General features: G+C 34.5%; 1 protein-coding gene across 1 annotated transcript; it reads left to right on the top strand.

Moving 5' to 3' along the window:
- The first annotated feature begins 361 nt into the window (after window positions 1-361).
- LOC131943568 (uncharacterized) lies at window positions 362-7,816 on the top strand. The gene is made up of 6 exons (XM_059303775.1): window positions 362-455; window positions 2,768-2,958; window positions 4,114-4,250; window positions 5,026-5,132; window positions 5,878-5,953; window positions 7,373-7,816. Exons 1-6 carry the CDS (start codon window positions 407-409, stop codon window positions 7,404-7,406), a joined length of 594 nt encoding a protein of 197 aa, XP_059159758.1. The 5' UTR covers window positions 362-406; the 3' UTR covers window positions 7,407-7,816.
- Window positions 7,817-22,982: the final 15,166 nt, after the last annotated feature.

Raw genomic sequence — 22,982 nt, 5'->3', positions numbered from 1 at the left:
GTGTATTTTGAAGCTTATAATTACAACGGTTTTTATATTTGTTTTATATTATTGAATATAGTAATCTGTTAATTAAATCTTTACGAACTATTTATTTTCTAATTAAAATAAAAATATATAAAGAGAGTTCAAACTAATTCGCTGCATTAGAAACAAACAAAGATACATTGTGAGTAAAAGCTTATAAATGTAGCGCACCTTCACATCAGCAGGGAAAGTCTAAAATCTCACTTGTTTCACCCACACGTACACACGACATTAAAACACACCATGGTGACAGTTTAGTTCTGGAATTCCCGTCAGTAAAGTGCAACACCGTGCGCACTGAATAGCGCGTCAATGATTTTATACCTTAGAGATCGGCGCATAGCATAATAAACAACTGTCTCTTGTAGATGGGGCCTACATGCTAAAAGAAGGCCTTTATGAAGCAATGGAAACAGATGAAAAGACAAGTAAGAGTCAGGTTTTTATTGATGCTTTGTGTGTGACATAAATAAAAAGCAGGTTTTGTAGTCCACATAGATCTAGATCATCTATATTATTGACTAGATCTAGATTTCTAGATCTAGATCTAATCTAGATTCTAGATATATTTCGTCTGAGTAATATTAAACTTTAAAAATATTAAAATTAACACTCTAAAATGTGTATAAAATGTACATTTTCAGAATTTTTATCTTCATAGATCTAAAAATCTAATAAAATGTGTAACTATAGTGAACTTAGTCTAACCGCACTGGAACTTTACGTATCATCTTTGCAAGTTATAATAACAAATTTCAGGACCACAGTTACTTTTGTGCTAGATTAGACCCTTCCTGCACTTCTTTTATTTATGGCTAGTAGCCGTTGGGTGCTTTTGCTATAATTTAAGTGTTTTCGGTACTGGAATCGTTACGTTATGTCTTGGTAGTTATTGTTACGTCCCTTGTATTGTATTTGTCGAGGTGTTGTCCCTTAAGACAGTTTTCTTCATTGGCTTATGAGGACATACAGATTTACAATAGCAGCACTTCTATCTGACATATAGGCCCACATTCATTTACTAAAATTGTTTCTTACACATAATTCAAATCGTCTCATTTCAAATTTTGTGAATTCTGTGTTTTTTGTTGTTGTTTGTTGTATGTTTTTTTTTTTTTTTTTGGGGGGGGGGGTCTAAGGGGGAATAAAAAAATCAGAAGTAAATAGAAGGTAAGATTTTTTTTTAGGTGTGGGGGGGGGGGGGTAAGAGCTTATAATTATCGGTAGAGGAGAAATACATTAGGGATTTTAGAAAAATAAAATAATGTTAAATTCAGCATGTATCATATGTAGAATAAAATAAGAGACTTTCATATCGAACATGAAAATATAATAATTTCACAGGAATTTAAATTCTAGAGAAGCAATTAATATGAACGCTTAATAGACTGTGTTTCTTTTTATTTTTGTAACTTGATCCAGATCTTTATGGCGACAATATTTAATGATATGTTTTTTTTAATTGCTGACATACCTAAAATTGCTCAATTATGTTGCTATATTTAGATGTAAGCATATGTCTTTTATCAATAATTATAATTCATAAACATTTTTCGAAAACTACATGAGCTTGACAGTTAAATTAATTGATGCTACTTTGTTATCTCCCTTGTTGTACTTCAAAATAGTAGTATCTCATTGATTAATTTAAAGACTCATTTAACTCAAACATGGCAGGCAGTTTCAGTACATATTCCTATTAAGTGATAGTGTGTACAACAAAATGCCTACCACTGTTTCCTTCCCTGACGTGAGACATATACCAATCAGAGCGGGGTTAACTAAGGAAAATCCTACAGCCTCGAGCCCAAGACATTAGGTTTAGCAGTAATCCGCTCCATCCTCCAACCACGCCGTCCCATTATTTAACTTCTAAATAGTTATCAAAAGCAGATGTCACGGCGTTGTCACCATGCGTGGGTTGGTGTCGACAAGGATCATCAACATGGAGGTTACCGCCTTGTATAAAGTACTTAGGCCACCGTACTACATGACAGAAAACTGATATCGTTTCACCACATCAACATTCTTACACTCTCATCGTTTCACTACATCAACATTCTTACACTCTCATCGTTTCACTACATCAACATTCTTACACTCTCATCGTTTCACTACATCAACATTCTTACACTCTCATCGTTTCACCACATCAATATTCTTATACTCTCATCGTTTCACCACATCAATATTCTTACACTCTTATCGTTTCACTACATCAATATTCTTACACTCTCAATCCCCACTCCATCACTCTACTCCTTTAGCCTTCACTAACACTACCGCACCTTTACCATTCACTAACCCTACCACACCTTTACCCTTTACTTACACTAACACTCCTTTACCCTTCACTACCACTACCACTTCTTTACGCTTCACTAACACTACCACTCCTTTACCCTTCACTAACACTAACACTCCTTTACCCTTCACTAACACTAACACTACCACACCTTTACCCTTCACTAACACTACCACACCTTTACCCTTTACTAACACTAACACTACCACACCTTTACCCTTTACTGACACTACCACTAATTTAATCCTCAAAAACACTACCACACCTTAATCCCCACTAACACTACCAATACTTTAATCCTCACTAACACTACCACTCCTTTAATCCTCACTAACACTACCACTGTTTTAATCCCCACTAACACTACCACTCCTTTAATCCTCACAAACACTACCACTACTTTAATCCTCACTAACACTACCACACCTCTGATAGACCATGGAGTGCCCAGTCTACCCGGTCAACCAAAAGAGACGTCGTGGGGACAGAGGCTTTGCGGCAAGATCTATTTAGCCCTGGTGATTCCACTGTGTGCACTTGTCCGGTCAATTGTCAGTGATGTAATCTACATAGTGTTAATGTTATTGGAGGTCTACATTTCCTTAAGATTATTAGGAACCTTTGGGGTGAGTCAAATATTAACTTTCATTTATTTTTAATATATTGGGTCGGCAGGTTTTACACGCAGTAAAAATTTAATGGAAAAAACTCATATAGGGCCTATGAAAATTAACCACAAACAAGATGGGAATGAAAACGTAGAGAACTAAATATATCTTTATTTGTACTGTAGGAACAAACGTAGACATCAAACAGCAAATAAACTTAGCCCGATAAGCACAATGTCCATCTTCGTGCAGCCTCGAAAACTGTATTAAAATTAAAATAATAATCTTCAACTCCAATGTTAATGCAGTTCTAAATTACGGATCTGAAACATTGAGGACAACAGAAACAATAACAAAATGTATCCAGGCTGTCTTCAACATATGCCCTAGAAACGTATTTAAAACAGTCGAATATGACAAAATAGAAATCACAAAACATTGGATGTATGGACAGAAAGCATGAGAAATGCACATCATAGAAAGAAAAAATAGCGATTGATTGGGCTCACGTTTAGAATAGGTACTAACGACAGAGTCGGAAAGGACTGAAAACTTCGGAGCAGTTGAGGCAGAGGATGCAACGAGAAAACATGGCTGGACGTGGTGGAAATAAAACAAGATTTTAAATGCGATGAAAGCTTTAAAAGTAATAAAGCAAGCTCGTTGCTATTAACACAAGAATTGGTCGTTAAAAATGTAAGAGAATACATAAGTGACCAATCCGGGGAACTAACAGAGTAGATTTGCCAGCCTTTAACATTGGGATTCTTTTCTACAAGGAACAATGATGAACAAGATGAAACATTTAATGATACGGATTGTTACTGGAATTATTATAACTTTTGTTTAAATAAGTTGATTTATGAATTTATATAAATGAAAACTAAATTAAAAACAATTTAAGTATGTATGCAAAATAAATTGAAGGCGATTTTAAAAAATCACTACAATTAGAAATGCAATAATATTGTTTTTTATATTAATCAAATTCGGTGCATTAGTGGCTAAATTATGGCTGAATTAAGGCGGAAAAATAAGCTACTGTTGAGCGAAAATACAAGCTACTGTTGAGTGAAAATGACTGAATCAAGCATTGTTGAGATGAATTTTATGCAAATTCATTTAGCAAAAATGTCGGAATTTGGTAAAATATGTAAGCTTTTTTTGTTTCAGTTACTTTATAAAGGGGAATCTCTTTTGCTTGGATTAATTTACAGTGCATGTTGTGCTAATATAGTTGTTTGGATAAACGAACGCGTGCTTGGTGAGTTCGTGAAATGGTGTCTGAAACAAGAAACCTATTTCCACAGGTAAAGATCTGTCAGCTGGTCCATTAGTCTCATGTTCAATTTGTCATTTGCAGTGTTTCCTTCAGACTTTTTATTCAGGGGGGGGGGGGTCACTGGTAAAAGTATTTGTTTTCTATATAAATTCTATTCCGTTCGGGAGGGGAGGTAGACGTTGTTCGGGGAGAGACAACGAAGAAATGCCTGAAAGAAACGCAGGTCATTTTTAGTTAGTCTGTTCTTTTCTTCTTCAACGTTCGTTCTTAATTGTAATGTTGGACGGTATTTTATCCAAACATTTCAATTTTAGGTGTCCACATGTTATGCCCCTTTTGGCCCATTGACTCCAATTTCAGTCTGCTTTTATTTCTGGATTTGCTTTCAAAGCCTTTGTTCATCGAGGAAAAAATGCATTACACCTTTATTTATTATACCTGTATTGTTTGATTACACCTGCGTTTTATTAACGCCTGTATTGCTTGATTACATCTATATATTTTGATTACACTTGTAATATTTGATTACATATAAATTGTTTGATTACACATGTATTTTATTACTTCAGCCTTGTTTGATTACACTTGTATTGTTCTATTACACCAGTCTTGTTTGATTACACTTGTATTGTTCTATTACACCAGTCTTGTTTGATTACACCTATCTGGTTTGAGTACACTTTTATTCAAGTTGGAGGTTCGTAGTTTGTTTCAAGCCACTAAATAGGTTTTATACGTCCAAGTTTGGCCTGTTGCTGCTGAATTGATTTATTTAATGATCCAAAAAACGTTTGAACCTCTAGAATCTTCACTAGCATGGACTGCTCGGCACACAGACAGTACACAGGTGAACGTTTGAAATGTGGAAACCCCGCAGGATGTCGTGATTATGACTTGATACTAGGCCTGGGTAAGGGCAATAGTCATTTTTTTTAAAAGATGCTTCATTTTTACAAAAATTCTGCATTGCATGTATTAAGACCTCTCCCCCACAACTACACACACCACACACATACACACATAAACACACACACAAGAACATTTGAACACACCATGCTGAGGAGCACCATTAAAAATCTACATGTCCTCTCTGTACGAACGATATTTTAAAGCAAAAAATGTATTTTTAATCGAGCAGGGTAGGGAATCGAGGCTGAATGTGTCGTTGGTAGTCTTGACAAGGCAGATATATGTTTGCATATGGCAGATATTTGATGTTTACATGTTTATATATCAGAGATACAAAAAAGTGTCGGGTTATCGAAGCCCTTCTCAGATCAATCGCAACGAATCTTGTTTAAATAATAATTGAAGAATGCTGAGTTGCAAACAAACTTGGTGCACGTACAATTAAAGTTGCATATTTCTAAGGAAATAATTCTGGAAATACTGACGTCAAAATAAATGTACTATAAATATTTTCCTTCTTAAAATAAATATATATTATTTGCATGTTACATCGACATTCGATACAATGCTGTAAAACTGACGATTTGTTGAAAAAAAATGTTTAATCCATTTACTAAACAAACAACCTTAAATTTAGCAAATATTGTGTTTAAAGCAATAAAATGTTACATAAAGTTATACCACATTGTACTTCAATTAGAACAGTATAACAAAAAGTTAACCCATCTACTGCTTCGTGTTCACAGAAAAGAAGATAAAGAATAAATCTATGGTTCAACTCGATGACGTCATTCAGCGTTACGCCTGGCAAAAACTCCTAAAGTGAGTACACTGAACTCCGACTTGACTTACTTGACATATTCCTCTGTGACCCCTGAGGAGCAAAAGGTTGCTGTCACACCTGTCCACCGTACTCGGTTTTGGGCGGCTCTCTATATCGGCCACACCTGTCCACCGTACTCGGTTTTGGGCGGCTCTCTATATCTGCTACACCTGTCTACCGTACTCGGTTTTGGGCGGCTCTCTATATCTGCCACACCTGTCCACCGTATTCGATTTTTGGCGGCTCTCTATAGCTGCGCCCACGTAAGCCTGGCATCCTTTGACTTGTCTTCGCTGTTGTTTTTCAGGACTTCATTTACCGGTCTACTTTTCTCTTTAAACACAGCCTTTCTTTCTATTGCTGAATTCTAGTAGAGTTCGGTACCTCCAAATATGTAAAGAACCACTGTGCTAGAATATGTTGAGGAACAGAAAATGTCATATCTGTATTTTGATGATCCAGTTAGTTTCAACGAAATTGGACACAAATCGGCCATGTCAGTTTTGTCCACGCTCAATTGACAAGAAAACAACCAGCGCTGATCACAACTTTGATGAACAAACCAACCAGCGCTGGTCACAACCTTAGTTAACATACCAACCAGCGCTGGTAACAACCTTGGTTAACATACCAACCAGCGGTGGTCACAACCTTAGTTCACATACCAACCAGAGCTGGTCATAACCTTAGTTAACATATCAACCTGAGCAAGTCACAACCTTAGTTAACATACCAACCAGTGCTGATCAAAACCTTAGTTAACATACCAACCAGAGTTGGTCACAACCTTAGTTAACATACCAACCAGAGCTGGTCACAACCTTAGTTAACATACCAACCAGAGCTGGTCACAACCTTAGTTAACATACCAACCATAGCTGGTCACAACCTTAGTTAACATACCAATCACAGCTGGTCACAACCTTGCTAAACATACTGCTGACTCGATTTAGTTGCTGTTGTGTGACCCAGTTTTGAACACGGCCTTAGATTTTTAAAGTAAAATTAATTTGTTACACTAAATGACCTACTAGAGAACAAAAATATTTCAAAACATCCTCATTAATTTTCTCCCAATCAGGAGGAAAAAAACAGCCCTAGACTAGTCCGTTTGTTATTTAGGTCAGGAGAGTTAGCATCGTGTCCTGTGTAGGGCGATTTCATAACAGTAGGGGTGGTCTCCTTTGTGGTGTGTAGATCAAGAGTTAGTTGGAAACTGTATAGTTTGATAGAAGATGGAGTCATTTTTGTTAAAACCTTCGGTTGAAGAAGTGGAGAAGTTAGGTCGGAAAGATTAATTGCTGTTGTGAAAGAGTTAAAGATAGAGTACTCGGTTACTCTAACTTCACGGTTATTGAACGATAGAATCATTGTTTATTTCATAAATGAAGGTGTTTTTGATGATAATCTATTATCAGATTTTCTAACTTGAGAGGAGAAGCCTGGAGATAGCGCGTTAGAAGCAGTAACGGGACACATCATTATGCATTTTCGGCCAAAAAAAACAGTTCTCGAATTATTGCCATCGTCTTCTTGACCCCTGGATGAGCAGACATCGGGTTGTCACGGGCCAATTTCAGGATTTCCTGCCGATATGGTGGAGGTACACACAGTTGGTTTTTCTCCAACCATGGTTCGGCAGGGGTGGCAGTAGATGGTCAAAAGCGACGGAAGACCAGGTCATTTGCGGTGAAATACTCGTCATCGTCGGACGAGAGAGACCACCGATTGGAGTTCTGAATCTTCTTTGTGTGCATTCACTTTGTCGTCATGTGATATTTTCAGGGGTAACTCCATGAATGGAGCTTCTGCTGGCAATGTACTAGTTCTAAACTTTTGTAAAGTTAATCAACGTAATCTGTATTTAAGTAACATTTTTTTAAATAAAAAAAACATTTTTTCCCCAAAATATTGTGTTATTAGTAAAACGACAAAACGTAAATTGTAAATATAATTACAATATGTATTGCATATGAAACACTATAGTATATATTATATATTATATTATATTATAAATGAAAAATAAGTAATAGTGAGGTAGATCATCTGGAAGACACGAGTGTAATAGTGAGGTGGATTATCTCGACGACCTAAATGTAATAGAGAGGTAAATCATTTCGACTACCAGAATGTAATAATGAGGTAGATCATCTCGATGACAACTAAGGTATGAGTTCGTCAATGGGTGCACTTTTGAGCCATCGCGTATACTGCCGCATTGGGTGCCGGCTATATCCTCTGGTTCGGATAAGTCATCACATGTAGTGTCCCGCCGTGTCCATGATGTAGTGTGCTCTTTAAAACAAATGTATAAAACTTAGTGCTCGTTAGAGAGCACGGGACGCTCCAGGTCATGTAACCATTGGGGCTACAAGTGATGCGCCTGATTCAGTTATCGAATGTAGTGTCCTACCGTGTCCCTTTATGCATGACAGTCTCTGACACGAACATAGCTACCATAGTGCCCATGTGAAATCCCGACTGAATATTTTGTTACTACTTTACATTTCAACAAAAATAGTTCACACCATTACACGCGCATTTTTTATTCTATTGCGAATGTGCTTATTCTTAACTTTAGTGAAGTTAATCCACGTAACCATCATGTAAGTAACAATGTTTAAACTTAAAAACATTTTTTCTCCCAAACTATTCTGCTATTATGAAAACAACGTACAGTAAAAATGCATTTGCTATTAATATTTATTATGTATTAAAAATAAATACATTAAATTATTATACATTTATTTGAAAACATTATTAAATTATGTTCTATTCTTGCAAACTATACATTTCTTAAAACATTTTTAACCACATATATAGAAAATTTTGATTTCAGTTTCGAATCTTCTTTCAATTATCTAGAGACTTGAAAATTAAAGTCGAAAAAGATATTTTAAAATATTAGGTAAAAAGCATACAAATACACGTTAGATTAAGTTGTAGACCTATTTACCTAGCGTGAAACATAGTGAAGAAGCACGATGTGCAGAACAAGGGCTGAAATATACGAGTTGATAAATGAAATCTCGGCAATTTTTAAAAATATGTGGATCTTTAGATACTCTATCCCTGCTTTCCTTTCACTGTGTGAGATTGTAAATAACAGAACCAAGTTGGTGTAGAACAGAGCACAATATTATAAAATATACAAATGTCACAAATATAGATGACGTACTCAACAGAGAACGACTTATTTAAAATAGAATACGTAAGTGAAATAAATATGACCAGTTTCTACTAGATCAATGGATAATACCTTAATGAAAATCCAAGCACCCTAGACACAGGATTTTACCTGTATCTCTTGGAACCAGAAGTGTCGCAGGAGCTGCCTAAAGGATTCCTGAGTTGGTAATTGTATCAGCATATCGATAAATTGGTTGCAATCTCCAGCTTACAAGCATAATCTACCCGGTGCAGGGAGGGGGGTTGTAGGTTGAATTGAGTTGTGTAAATGTCAACAAATCCAGCTCTATATGTCTTGGATTCCAGTTTTTGGTGCGATGGTTGACCATACTGCCGATTAAATATGATAGTGAGGTAGATTAAGTCGACGACGGAGTGTAGTAGTGAGGTAGATCATCCCAATGTCCCTAATGTAGTAGTGAGGTAGATCATGTCGAAGACCACCCAGCTAGCAGTGTCGTCGCAGGGGGGCAGTGGTTACACTATCGCAGAGGACAGAGTTCTTCCCCCTATTCGGTTATGTCAAGTCATCACCGTGTCAATAATATAGGGTGCTCTTTAAAACGTATGTATGCACCTTAGTGCTGATAGGGAAGCCTAGGACGCCCCATGTCATATTACGTCGGTGTACCTATGCACACCTGATTCGGTTTAGTTATAGAAGTTAGTGTCCTACCGTGTCCATACTGTATGAACATCTCCGACATAGTACTCGCGTTAAATCCCTAATGAATATTTTGTTACTACTTTACATTTCAGCAAGAAAATTTCACACCATCACAAGCACAATTGTAATGTCGTGCAAGTGGATTAGTTCTAAACTTTTGTGATGTTAATCCCAGTAATCATCATTTAAGAAACAATGTTTTAAATTTAAAACATTTTTCTCCAAAATATTGTATTATTATTAAAACAACAAACCTTAGATTGTAACGTTTAAACACATTGCAGTTCGTGTTTCTATAGTAACAAAATAACAAGCTGACAGTAATTTATATTTAGTAGTAAGATGTCTTCTGATTGTGAACTGAATGATTATGTTATTTCAATTCTCTAGATGCTTGAATTTTCAAGTCCAAAACAAATAAAATTAAAGTTATTGGTAGAGAGAAGCATTTTGATTTTTTTTTTCTCAGACAAAACATGGCAGAAAAAAGAAAACAAGGAAAATATACATTTTGAACAGTCGCAATCTCAGTGATGGAAAAAAAAATGTTTTATTTCATATACTGCTTGCTGTTAATTATTTGTTTCCGTATTTTCCATAGACTGTCAAAACAGAATTTCAATATGCTTTAAGATCAAGCATGCTGTAAGAGTGTGGTTTTATTAAAACAACATCAGAAAATACATGGTTCTCATAAATTATTTTCTAATATACACGATTGTTTTTAGTTAGCTTTTGGTTAGCGGCTGTGTACTTAGTTTTGAAAATCCGTAAGTACCACTCGAGCTTTAACACTGGGCTTATGGCTTATCAACAGTTGGCGTTAAGGAGTGAAGGTTGAGTAGTGGAGGTGAATATTGTTTGTACTTGGTACAAACTAGACTAGTGGTTTACTGAAGCTTTAGAGAGCTTTAGAAAATACATGGTCGTATTAAATTTTATCTTATTCTATTATAGCTCTGTATGTTTAAGTTAAATTAACGAATTAGTGTAAGGTTTACTTGTTGGTTAGTGGTCGTGTCTTTAATCCACATAACGATCAGAAAACTACGTTGCTATGACGGGTGAACGGGTGTTTTAACATATCGTCCATCATACACATATACCATTCATTTAGACACATGACATAATAAAAAAGTATTAAAAAAGTATACGTCCTATTACTTCTTCGGTTTCGTTTTCAAAAGTGAGTTAGTTGCAACTATATTTACGAATGTTTTGTATTATCTTATGTAGTTTGTAGAATTTATTTAATTCGAAATGACAATTTCAATTCTCACAGCACTATATATAACATATATTTCAATAAACAAAATTCAATTTTCAAATCTTACATTTTGTATCTACAAAGGTAAGAATACAACTACATCAATACTAGTATCTTACACTCACAAGTAGTGAAGTAATATTGCAACTGCTTATCCGGCATTGACACAATTTTTATTCCAGTTGCTTAACTGATCCTTAATCCTATCCTAAAAGATTATCAATCCTAATGATAACTTCAACACGAACCCAGTGCGTTATATTTAGATTTTTGCATCAGTAAAAATTTTGGGAGAAAAAAGTAATAACATCATCTTTTAATCTGAGAGTCATAAATCTAAAACATGTTTGATCAAAAAATTAAACCTATTGGCATATTATTTTCAAAAGTATAGAGAAAATATAAAATTAAGCACAACTAGTATATAATGTGGATTGTAAACTTTAAACCGCCACTAAAATCTCATTACATCCTTTTGAATACTTAATATTTGTTTTGAAAATACTGTAATTATTTTCTGAGACTACCCTAGCCCTAACCTTTAAACCTAACAACATATCTAATAAACCTAACACAACCCTAACCTTGTAAAATGATCATGTCCCGTAACCCTTACCCCTGATCCTCAACCTGTGTAAAATAGAATTTGTTTAAAAAAATATAATATGACTGCCATTTGCACTACTAGCAACTACAAAAAACTTTATTATGACAGGGTTGGAGCCAAACAACTATATTTGATAGCCGCCATAATATCGGAAGAGTGGGCGCCCAGGTCCTAGGACCTTTGACCACAGGTGCTTTGACCATAGGGGGTTTGACCATAGGGGGTTTGACCACAGCGGAGCTTTGACCATAGGGGCTTTGACCATAGGGGGTTTGACCATAGGGGGTTTGACCACAGCGGGCCTTTGACCATAGAAGTGCTTTGACCATAGGTGGTTTGATCATAGGGGGTTTGACCATAGGGGGTTTGACCACAGGTGTTTTCTCAGCAGAGGGTCTTTGATCACAGGTGGTCTATCAACTGGTGTTTGATCACAAGCGCTGTGTCCGGCTTTGATCATAAGTGTTTTGTCCACATAGGGTCTTTGATCTCAGGTGTTTTGTCCAGTGCTGTCCACATATGGTAAGGATTTATTTTAAAAGTTGCTAAATTATATTTTAAATTTCGGCATGATGTAATAATATGGTCAAACAGATGTACTGACATATTTGCGTGCTATAGCAGATCTGTCATTTAGTTAACCATTTTATTTATTACATCTTTGACTATATTGTTGGCAAGTTTTGTATCATTTTTATCCTTTATATATGATATGTATTTTCAAGTGCTTCTACATTATTTATTTGTGAAACTTGTTATATGTCGCATTATTTGTGTTTCATTTATATTTAAAATAAATCTATGAGGTCTAGCACCAGCCTTTATGTGGAGACTAAAATATAGTTCTTGGCTTTTTTAAATACATGTTAATTTCTATTAACGTACTCTCAGGAAACATGTATAAAATCGTGTTAATTGTATCACACCTGTGATCAAAGACCCTCTGCTGAGAAAACACACGTGGTCAAACCCCCTATGGTCAAACCCCCTATGATCAAACCACCTATGGTCAAAGCCCCTATGGTCAAAGGCCCGCTGTGGTCAAACCCCCTATGGTCAAACCCCCTATGGTCAAAGCACCTGTGGTCAAAGGTCCAAGACAGACCTGGAGGCGGACTCTTCTTAAAGAACTGAAGCCAATAGGTAGGTCTTGGGAGATGGCAAAATTAATAGTCGAGGCTCGGAAGAAATGGAAGGAAATGGTGGAGCAAAGAGGATTAAGTCAAGTCAAGTCTTAATATCGATTCTGTCACGATGAACTTGCAACGATTAGTAAAAAAATATCAGCATATTAAATGAAATTAAACATAAAGTAAAAAAATAAATGCTTATACCGTTCCGTTCAAAAATTCTAAAAGTATTATGACTTTATGTCTATGAATCGAAGCAAAAAAGAAGTAACAATATTTGAGAGGACATGTTGGAACTTAAATAAGAACTCCACTCTGTGTTAAACATAATTCTATATTTATTTTATTTTGACTTGAAATTCAAGTCTCTAGATAATTTAGTATTATTTCCACGTATTCTAAATAAAAGATATTTTTTATTAAGTAAATTAGAGGTAAGACGAATAGTGTGTTTTAAAGTTGAATATAACCAAATAATTAACGAATTTTAATCAGAATTTTTAGTTTTTATTTCAATTGATATATAAAAATATATAGTACAACCAATATGTAATTAATTACTGCTACTTATTTTTATTTTACAAGAATTAAATTATAAAACAAAAAGTAATTAATTCTACGATTATTACTGGGAATTTTACAAACAGTAAACCAAAGAAAACATACAATCTTGCGATAAGAAAAGATTGCGTGTGATGGCGTGAAAACTTTAAGCATAAATGTAAAGTACAAATAAAATATTCTGGTACATAGTTGTGTCTTTTGTTTTAATCAAGCGTAATTTTCATTTAATTAGTATTATCACCACATTTTGTTTCATTTAATTATTTTTGATTATCGCAAACAATAGAACTTCCTGCTCAATTGCATATCGTTTCAATGAGTTGTCTTATTTACTAATAAATAATTGTGTGCATAAAAGTAAAAAAAAATAAAAACGTATAAAACAATTAGTTGTGACAGGATATAAATAGGTGTAATAACGAGAAGTAGTTCATAAAGTTTCATACATATATTTTAACACTATATGTAGGTACAATATTTGAGCTACTTAACTTGCACTATAGACCGTTAGGTTTAAAAAAGTGAACTTTACTTATGTAGGCTATATATTACCATTTTCTCTTTTTTTTTCTCCTCAATGCGATAGAGATTAAAAACGTATTTAAATGTGATCCTCTCTGCTGTTTAATTTTTATTTATCTGGAATTAAAAATTTAAGAATCTGGATAATTGAGTCAATGTTAAACGTGTGAATTTTAGCTTCATAATAAGACAATGTGTAGTGGCCTACCGTTTCTCTTATGCATGGCCCTCTGTGACACGAACGTAGCTGCCATAGTGCTCACGTGTGAGGGTGCCATAGTGCTCACGTGTGAGGGTGCCATAGTGCTCACGTGTGAGGATGCCATAGTGCTCACGTGTGAGGGTGCCATAGTGCTCACGTGTGAGGTTGCCATAGTGCTCACGTGTGAGGTTGCCATAGTGCTCACGTGTGAGGTTGCCATAGTGCTCACGTGTGAGGGTGCCATAGTGCTCACGTGTGATGGTGCCATAGTGCTCACGTGTGAGAGAGACATAATGCTCACGTGTGAGGGTGCCATAGTGCTCACGTGTGAGGGTGCCATAGTGCTCACGTGTGAGGGTGCTCCTGGTAACCCGACCACTGTGATGACAGCGCATGCGCCTGGTACTATAAGGCCCTTGAGTCAAGTAGTGTCACTGTCCCACCGTGCAGTACGCCCAATCAACAGATCCCAAGTGCTGAGATAGCCGCTGGGTAACTCTGGCAACTACTGGGACCCTGCTACATGGGCGTGGCCATCCAAACGTTTTACTTTATTGAAGAAATCTTCACGGAGAATTATCAAAAAGTTTCATGGCGATTGGATGAAAGGTGTAATTGTGAAGAAAAAGATAAAAGATAAAAGATAATAGATAAAAGAAAAAAGATAAAAGACTGACACAAAGAAATATGTATTAACAGGCAAGCTGGTAAAAGGTTTATAACCACGTAATGGTTTCTCGCGCTATATTTCATTTTATGATTTTTTTGTGTTTATATTATTAATTTTAAAAAAAAACCATGTTCATAGATATATAGTTATTTAGTATGCCTTATTTAAATAAATTATAAAGAGAATTAGCTATTAGCTATTTTTAGCTATTAGTCACAGATATTTTAAATATTACAGAACAACAATCGTGTATACACTGATGTGTTAAAAATAGACGTATTAAGTAAACAAGTACAACCTTTCAGACGACAGTTTTACAACTAATCATGTCATAGAAAAGACCACACGGCTGACCAATCAAAACCTAAGCAGCAGCTGAAATCATTTTTAAAGTAGTATAATGTCAAAATTAACATTTTTTTAGCAGCGGTGATTATATTTATAATTCTTGAATATTCGGGTATTGGTTACATTAAAACACTCAAAGTTTTGATACAAATGTTTATTGTTTAAACGTTGATTTAATTAATAACTTTTTTTCAGAGTTTCTTTCAGGCATCTCTGTTGTCCGACACCCCCCACACCCGAAATTTCAAGTCCCCTCCCCTGGAGAAAAAAGTCTGTAAGAAACACTGCCTTTGTTGTGCTGTAAAATGTGTTTGCGTTGGTAGCAAGCGCTCTGATGGTGTTTATCTATATACTACTAACACTCAAGTTTGTTTACATGTTTGTATATTTATTTATTTTTTGTTTGGATACATTAAAGAACCTGCACTATGTGTAGAGCTATAAAATAGGTATTTAGGTAGAGAATGTTGTTTTTTTTACCAATCTGTAAAAAAGAAATTTATTTAAAGACGTTAATTAATTTAATGCTATATTCATTGGCGGAAACACCAGCGTACTTATAAAAATTCAGAACAATAATTTTAGTTTAAGTGACGTCACATGATTAAATTACTTTTTATAATAATAATTTGCGGCTTCCATGGAATGTTTATGACGATGTGTATCCCACATAAGCGGTCTACTCAGTTGCGTCTAACGACCACATGTGATATATATATATACACATAAGTCAGATTTTACTCTTGTCAACAATGTTTATTGAGTTTAATTTTGGTTTTCGCCACGACCAGGTGTCAAAAACTTTGCTGAGGATGTGCTGTTGATGGTTGGAGGCATCAAAAGTTCCAAATATCTTTTCTACGGATATTTCATCTGGAACTGGGTCTTCTTCGCACCGGTTCTGATCCTGGTAGGTCTTGTGATGTGGATGATTTACGTGATGTTTATGATGATAAAAGTTAGAATTCTGATAGCGGTGATATCGATGAGATTTATGAAGATATAAGCGACTCTTTTTACTTTCTCGTATATACGAAGTATAGAGAAAGTATTGTAATCGTGCAAAAAAAAAAATCGAGATTTTTACAGTTCTCGACGTTTTACACCTCACTGATACGGAAAAACATAATTTTGCAATCTTGTCCGTATGTCTGTGTGTGTGTGTGTCTGTGTGTGTGTCTGTGTGTCCGTGTGTAAACACGATAACTTGAGTACCGTTACAGCTAGGTTGATGAAATTTCATATATAAGTATTATATCAAAATCGTAGATCCGTATCAACTTTTGAGCGATTTCCGACAACCGGAAGTGGTACTTTTCCTACTTTGAATTTTTCAAAAGCCTATAACTTGAGTACTATTTCAGATAGATAAATGAAATTTCACATGTAAGTAAAAGATCTAATTCTCTACCTTCTGTTAAATTTTGAGTAATTTCCGTTGACTGGAAGTAGTAATTTACGCTACTTCCGATTTCTCAAAAAACTAATGTAAATTTTTAAAGTACTAATAATATTGAGCACTACTATACGCGTTTTTATTCGGCGTTCGCTTGGTGCGCAATGTTTTTTTTTATGAGATTCTATTCTATTTTTAAAAGCTTAAGTATTTAAAATGGATTAAAAATCATAACTATATCCCCAGTTACCATCCCCTGTTGTTTTATATAAGAATATTCGAGAAAGTTTAGGGGAGATCACTACCGGTTTATTATTTCGTGTAAACTAGTAAAACATAACTTTAGTCATACTAGTGAGACAATGTTGCTGATAAAAGTTTTAAAAAAGTAATTTCAAACTTAGGGTACATTGGTGCACGTGAAGAAAACATTAACTTATTTATGAGACTTCAGCATGTAAAGTATAGTGCGGTCAACACTATGTCCACCCGCACTTACTTACACTAACGTGAGTCAGATACCCATCAAAAGGTACTCACGTAAATCCAACACGATATTTTTTTGTTAGCATCTGAGAGCTTGACGTTCGATCACACCACGCCCTCTGTTATTAAAAGTGTCTTACTAGTAGGTGACTAATATTAATTGATAATTACATGTCTCACTACTATAGAACATCAACCAATGGGATTGTGTCAGTTTTTATTTTATTGTATCTTTAGTTCTTCACCATCATTGTATTATAATGTCTTATTGTATAATTTCTTAATTGGCCACCATTGTATTGTAATGTCGTATTGTATGATTTCTTAATTGGCCACCATTGTATTGTAATGTCTTATTGTATGATTTATTAATTGGCCACCATTGTATTGTATTGTCTTATTGTATGATTTATTTTTTAATTGGCCACCATTGTATTGTAATGTCTTATTGTATGATTTATTAATCGGCCATCATTGTATTGTATTGTTTTATTTATTCTAGGACATCATTGAGTTTAAATCTTCAATTTTCTATTTCTTTTCTAGGCCATCATTGTATTGTAATATGTTATTGTATCATGTGCTCTAGGCGATCATAGTGTTTGAATGATGTTGTTTTTTTTGTTCTAGGCAATCATAGTGTTTATTTGCCAGATTGTATCTTTTGTTCTAGGCCATCATAGTGTTGGAATGTGTGTATCTTTTGTTCTAGGCCATCATAATGTTTGAATGTCTGATTGTATCATTTTTCTAGGCGATTATAGTATTTGAATGTCTAAAGGTATCTTTTGTTCTAGGCCATCATAGTGTTTGAATGTCTGATTGTATCATTTGTTCTAGGCAATCATTGTATTTGAATGTGTACAATACGAACCAATCACCGACGAGCACTACCCCGACTGGGCTGAAGCCCTAGGGTGGTTGATTGTGGCTGCCATCATGGTGTGGACACCCCTGTGGTATGTGGTCAGGTTTCTGCATGAGTGGAGGAAACAGGGATTTAAACACGGAGTTAAAGTAGTTCGATTTGATAAGTGTTGGTTATGTATGATTCTATCACGGAGTTAAGGTAGTTCGATTTTATAAGTCTTGGTTATGTATGATTCTATCACGGAGTTAAGGTAGTTCTATTTAATAAGTGTTGGCTATGTATGATTCTATCACGGAGTTAAGGTAGTTCTAGTTTATAAGTGTTGGTTATGTATGATTCTATCACGGAGTTAAGGTAGTTCTATTTAATAAGTGTTGGTTATGTATGATTCTATCACGGAGTTAAGGTAGTTCGAGTTTATAAGTGTTGGTTATGTATGATTCTATCACGGAGTTAAGGTAGTTTGATTTTATAAGTGTTGGTTATGTATGATTCTATCACAGAGTTAAGGTAGTTTGATTTTATAAGTGTTGGTTATGTATGATTCTATCACGGAGTTAAGGTAGTTCGAGTTTATAAGTGTTGGTTATGTATGATTCTATCACGGAGTTAAGGTAGTTTGATTTTATAAGTGTTGGTTATGTATGATTCTATCACGGAGTTAAGGTAGTTTGATTTTATAAGTGTTGGTTATGTATGATTCTATCACGGAGTTAAGGTAGTTCTATTTAATAAGTGTTGGTTATGTATGATTCTATCACGGAGTTAAGGTAGTTCGATTTAACAAGTGTTAGTTATGTATGATTCTATCACGGAGCTAAGGTAGTTCGATTTAATAAGTGTTGGTTATGTATGATTCTATCACGGAGTTAAGGTAGTTCGAGTTTATAAGTCTTGATTATGTATGATTCTATCACGGAGTTAAGGTAGTTCGATTTAACAAGTGTTAGTTATGTATGATTCTATCACGGAGCTAAGGTAGTACAATTTTTTAAGTCTAGAAAGGTTGGATGTAAAAATGGAGTTGAGGTATTTATATTTTATAAGTGCAGAAATGTGGGTTTCAAACACGGGGTTAAGGTTTTTCTATTTTATACGTAGGGGTATCTATGATTCTCTGATTCAAAGTATTACTCTAGTATAAGCAGTAGAAGGTAGGATTATTTTACGGAGTTAATGTATTTCTTTTTGATTTATAAGTAGGCTACAGAAATGTGGAATTATATCAATGAGTTGAGATATTTCTATAGTATGTTAAGGAGGATTATATTACGAAGTTAATATATTTCTTTTCGATTGATAAGTACAGTCATAAGGAATTCTATACATGAGTTAAGGTATTTCTAATTTATAAGTGGAGGTATTTGCGATTCAGACACGGACTCAAGATATGTCTGTAGTATAACTTATACTGTATAAGCAGTAAAAGGTACAATTGCGATACTTAGGTTAATTTATCTTTTTTTATAAGTGAAGAGAGTCTGGATTCCATGGTGTAAAATACATTTTTTTAATTTAAATAAATAGTAATATAGAACAATCAAAATATCTCAACTTACAGACTTGTTGTTTATGATAAGCTAAACAAAGATCTAAGGTTGAAAGCTAAATCTTAAAATTTTCTTTGATGAAGTTTATGTAAAACGTACTTCCCATGTATTCATGGTAGCTCTTTAAAAGACTGAACCAGCCTGCGCCTAGTTGGCTGGGGTGGTCATATGGTCTGAATCAATCAATCATATTTTGATGGAAAATTTCTGAGTCTAAGACTCTCTTAGTAAGATAGCGGACAAAACCGGCCATTATACCTCAGACCATATATGGTAAGGGAACAAGTGCAAACTAAAATAAACAGACCTAAGTAGGTCACAGGGTCCCAAAGATCCCGAGAACAGAACCCTCGCCAGATACCAACAAAATTACCAGGATAAACCAAAGGGGAAAGAAGCGGACGTGCAAGAGGCTGATGTTGAGAACGGCAGCGAGGAACATAAAAATTATGGACTACAGAAGGGGCAGTTTAATGCGGGTTTTACCGTCACGTGACTAATGGTGGTCTTGTTGGTGATGAAAGTGGTAATGTTGTTATGACATCAAAGTTATAAAACTGAGTGTATGCTACTGATCAGGGTTAAGATTGAATAAAAAGGTTAGGTTTTTAATATTAACTTCAATACTGTCTTTGCAAGGTAGTACTATTTGTTTTCGATTTCGTATTAGTGTGTTATTTTTATTGCATTAGTATATCTGAACTGTTCAGTTAATAAGGAATATGATAATTCAGAATAAGAACTTTTGAACAAGAATTGTTTTTGCAATCTAATAGTCATTATAAAAATGAAATATAAACGGTAAGTATTAAACTGTATCGACTTTCTGTATATATAGATTTATTTTTAATATATAATAAATGATAAAATTAAAATTTACAATTTACGGTACGTCGTTTTAACAATAACACAATATTTAGTGGAAAAAATGTTTTTAATTTACAAAATTGTTACTTAAATGCTGATTACGTGGATTAACTTCACAAAACTTAGGAAAAAGAACATTCGCACTAAAATATAATTTTAATTGGTATTTTATTTTGCATCACAGCTGTTTAAATTTGTAGATACTATTCATTTAATAATAACTACCTGAATTAATATTAAATATAAACGTAGAGTTAAAGTTATTTGAACCTAAAAAATGAACGATGAAAAAACCTAACTTAAAAAATTCTGTGGTTATTTGACTTTAAGTATTTTCCCTCGACAATATGAAATAGGTGTATTACTAGAAATACATCCATTTAAATAAGGATAATTTTAAATGTTGCCTTTTATTATTGTATGCGACATTATTTGCAACATAAAAAGACTAAACGTTTTAATACATTGTTACTTATAAATATTATCGAAGCAATAGAAATGCATATTTGTATTTACTATTTTAAGAATGCATCCAATGTTTTAATTGTTTCAATAATATTGTATTATTAATATAAATGCATCCATGTATATAGATAGGCCTATACATTTTTATACTTTTAAGTTGAAATCAATATAGGCCTACAGATAAGCTCAAATATATTATTACTTTACTAATTTTATATGCATTAAAATACACATGTATTTTTTAAAAATACTTTTACATTTTGTTTTTTTTTTCTAGATGAGTGTTATAAATTCGTAGCAATATTAAGTTCGTTGCTAAGTATACTGTACATGTATATATTTAACTATATGATTTCATTATATCCGTCATATAGCTAGAAATCAAAATTGTAACAAGACCGGCTATTATGTCACTAAATTCTCTCAATATCTATATATATATAACTCTCTTCTGGGAGACGCTATAAAAAAAGCTGTAAGCGCGCTCCCTATCTCCCCACCCCTACATAGTCTGGTGAGCTGTGTTCACGCTAAATGTTTACATTAATCGTAGAGCTATTAGGGGCAGATAATTTTGTTTGAAACGATTTTAAACTATGGTGAGGTAACTAAGAGGAGGCTGCTTTCACGAGGGGGGGGGGTAGGGTAGGGGTTGGGAGAAAAGAGGGTGGGGGTAGTATCGTCCTTAACGACCTACTGATAGTGTTTTAAAGCAAATATTTTCAGTGGCAGCATTGATACTGTCGAATTCACAAATAATGAATTACTGAAAAGTAGAAAATAAATCAACTAAATAGCGGCGTATGATATGCCGCGGGTCGGCTCGTAGAAAACATATACGTCAAAGGCCGAAGGCTACAAATATCTATATATTTATAACAAGGACATATTTGTTGAGTGAGTTAACACAAGATTGTCAGATTGAACTTAACGAGTGTAGCTCAACATACTTCAAAGGGAGCGAACTATGTCACTCCTGTGCTATAGCATGTTTAAAGTAGTGCCCCTTTATTTTGTAAGCCGTTCACATATCTATGTAATCAAAGTTAAATTGAACACGCGTTAAATGAATAGCAACTAGAAAGCTCAAAAAATATTATTTGACTACAAAGTTGTATTTAATATTTGCGCCATTTCTATTCTAAAAAAAATTTCCCAACAACATTAATAATGGTAGGTTAAATACGGTTTAATAATTTAAAACGCTATCTATTTCAGTGTCTGAAAAAATGGATAAAAAACTCAACCGTTTATTTCGTTTCTTGCAGGAGACGGAAAAGCCGACCTCACCTAGAACCACCCCGTTTTCTAGCACGTTAACTAGCCCCCCCCCCCCCCAACACACACATACACACATACTCTGCTACGAACTTAATTTGTCTGACCTAAACTAATCCATGAACTGGTTTTAACTGAGATAATGTTTTGAATTACCATAGAGTTAAAGTATGTAAAGGGGTCGGATTTGTCGAGTCGGAAAAGCGCATGGCGGCGAAACCTATAAGTCACAAGTCCTAAACCCCCAGTTTAGATGGGGACAGCAACTCTGCTAGGAGAGACAACTCCAAATTGAAAAAAATAATCTTGACTTGTGGTTTGTTCTAGGTTGGACAAAGAAAAACAGGCTGAAATCAGAATCAATGCCCTACATTGCGCATAAAAATTTCATTGAGTTATCATCCAATGATCTAATAGAAAATAGTCATTGTTTTTACATACACCTATTCTGTTTTTAAAAAGTGCTTAATCTCGCATGAGTACCTCATCTATATTTGTGACATCTGTATATATTATAATATTGTGCCCTGTTCTACAACAACTTTTTTCTCTTATTTACAATCTCACATTGTGAGGGAAAGCAGGGATAGAGTATATAAAGATGCACATATTTTATACAATCCCCGAGATGCACGTGTCTACTCGTATAATTTAGCCCGTGTTCTGTATCTTACTTCTTCATTAGGTTTCAGGCTAGATCAGGGGTCTGCAACCTTTTGAGACGGAAGAGCCAAAAGTGACAATTTACAAAATGTTCCAGTTTTTAAAGAGCCACTAACATTTTTATTTCAATATTTGGTATTTGATTTGGATTAGATAAATAAGTTTAATTTCTTTATTTAAAATAAATAGCTCTAAATATGAAATAATATTTAATCATATAAAATGATACAGATGTTTCGCACAAAGCATATTAGGCCTGAACACGGTAAACTCCGACTAACTGGCT

This window comes from Physella acuta, unplaced genomic scaffold (genome assembly GCF_028476545.2).
Source record: "Physella acuta isolate Inbredline_101_S28 unplaced genomic scaffold, ASM2847654v3 ptg000462l, whole genome shotgun sequence".
In the NCBI taxonomy this organism is placed as follows: domain Eukaryota; kingdom Metazoa; phylum Mollusca; class Gastropoda; family Physidae; genus Physella; species Physella acuta.
The sequence above is the reverse complement of the archived record's forward strand: the minus strand, read 5'-3'. Positions and strand labels throughout refer to the sequence as shown.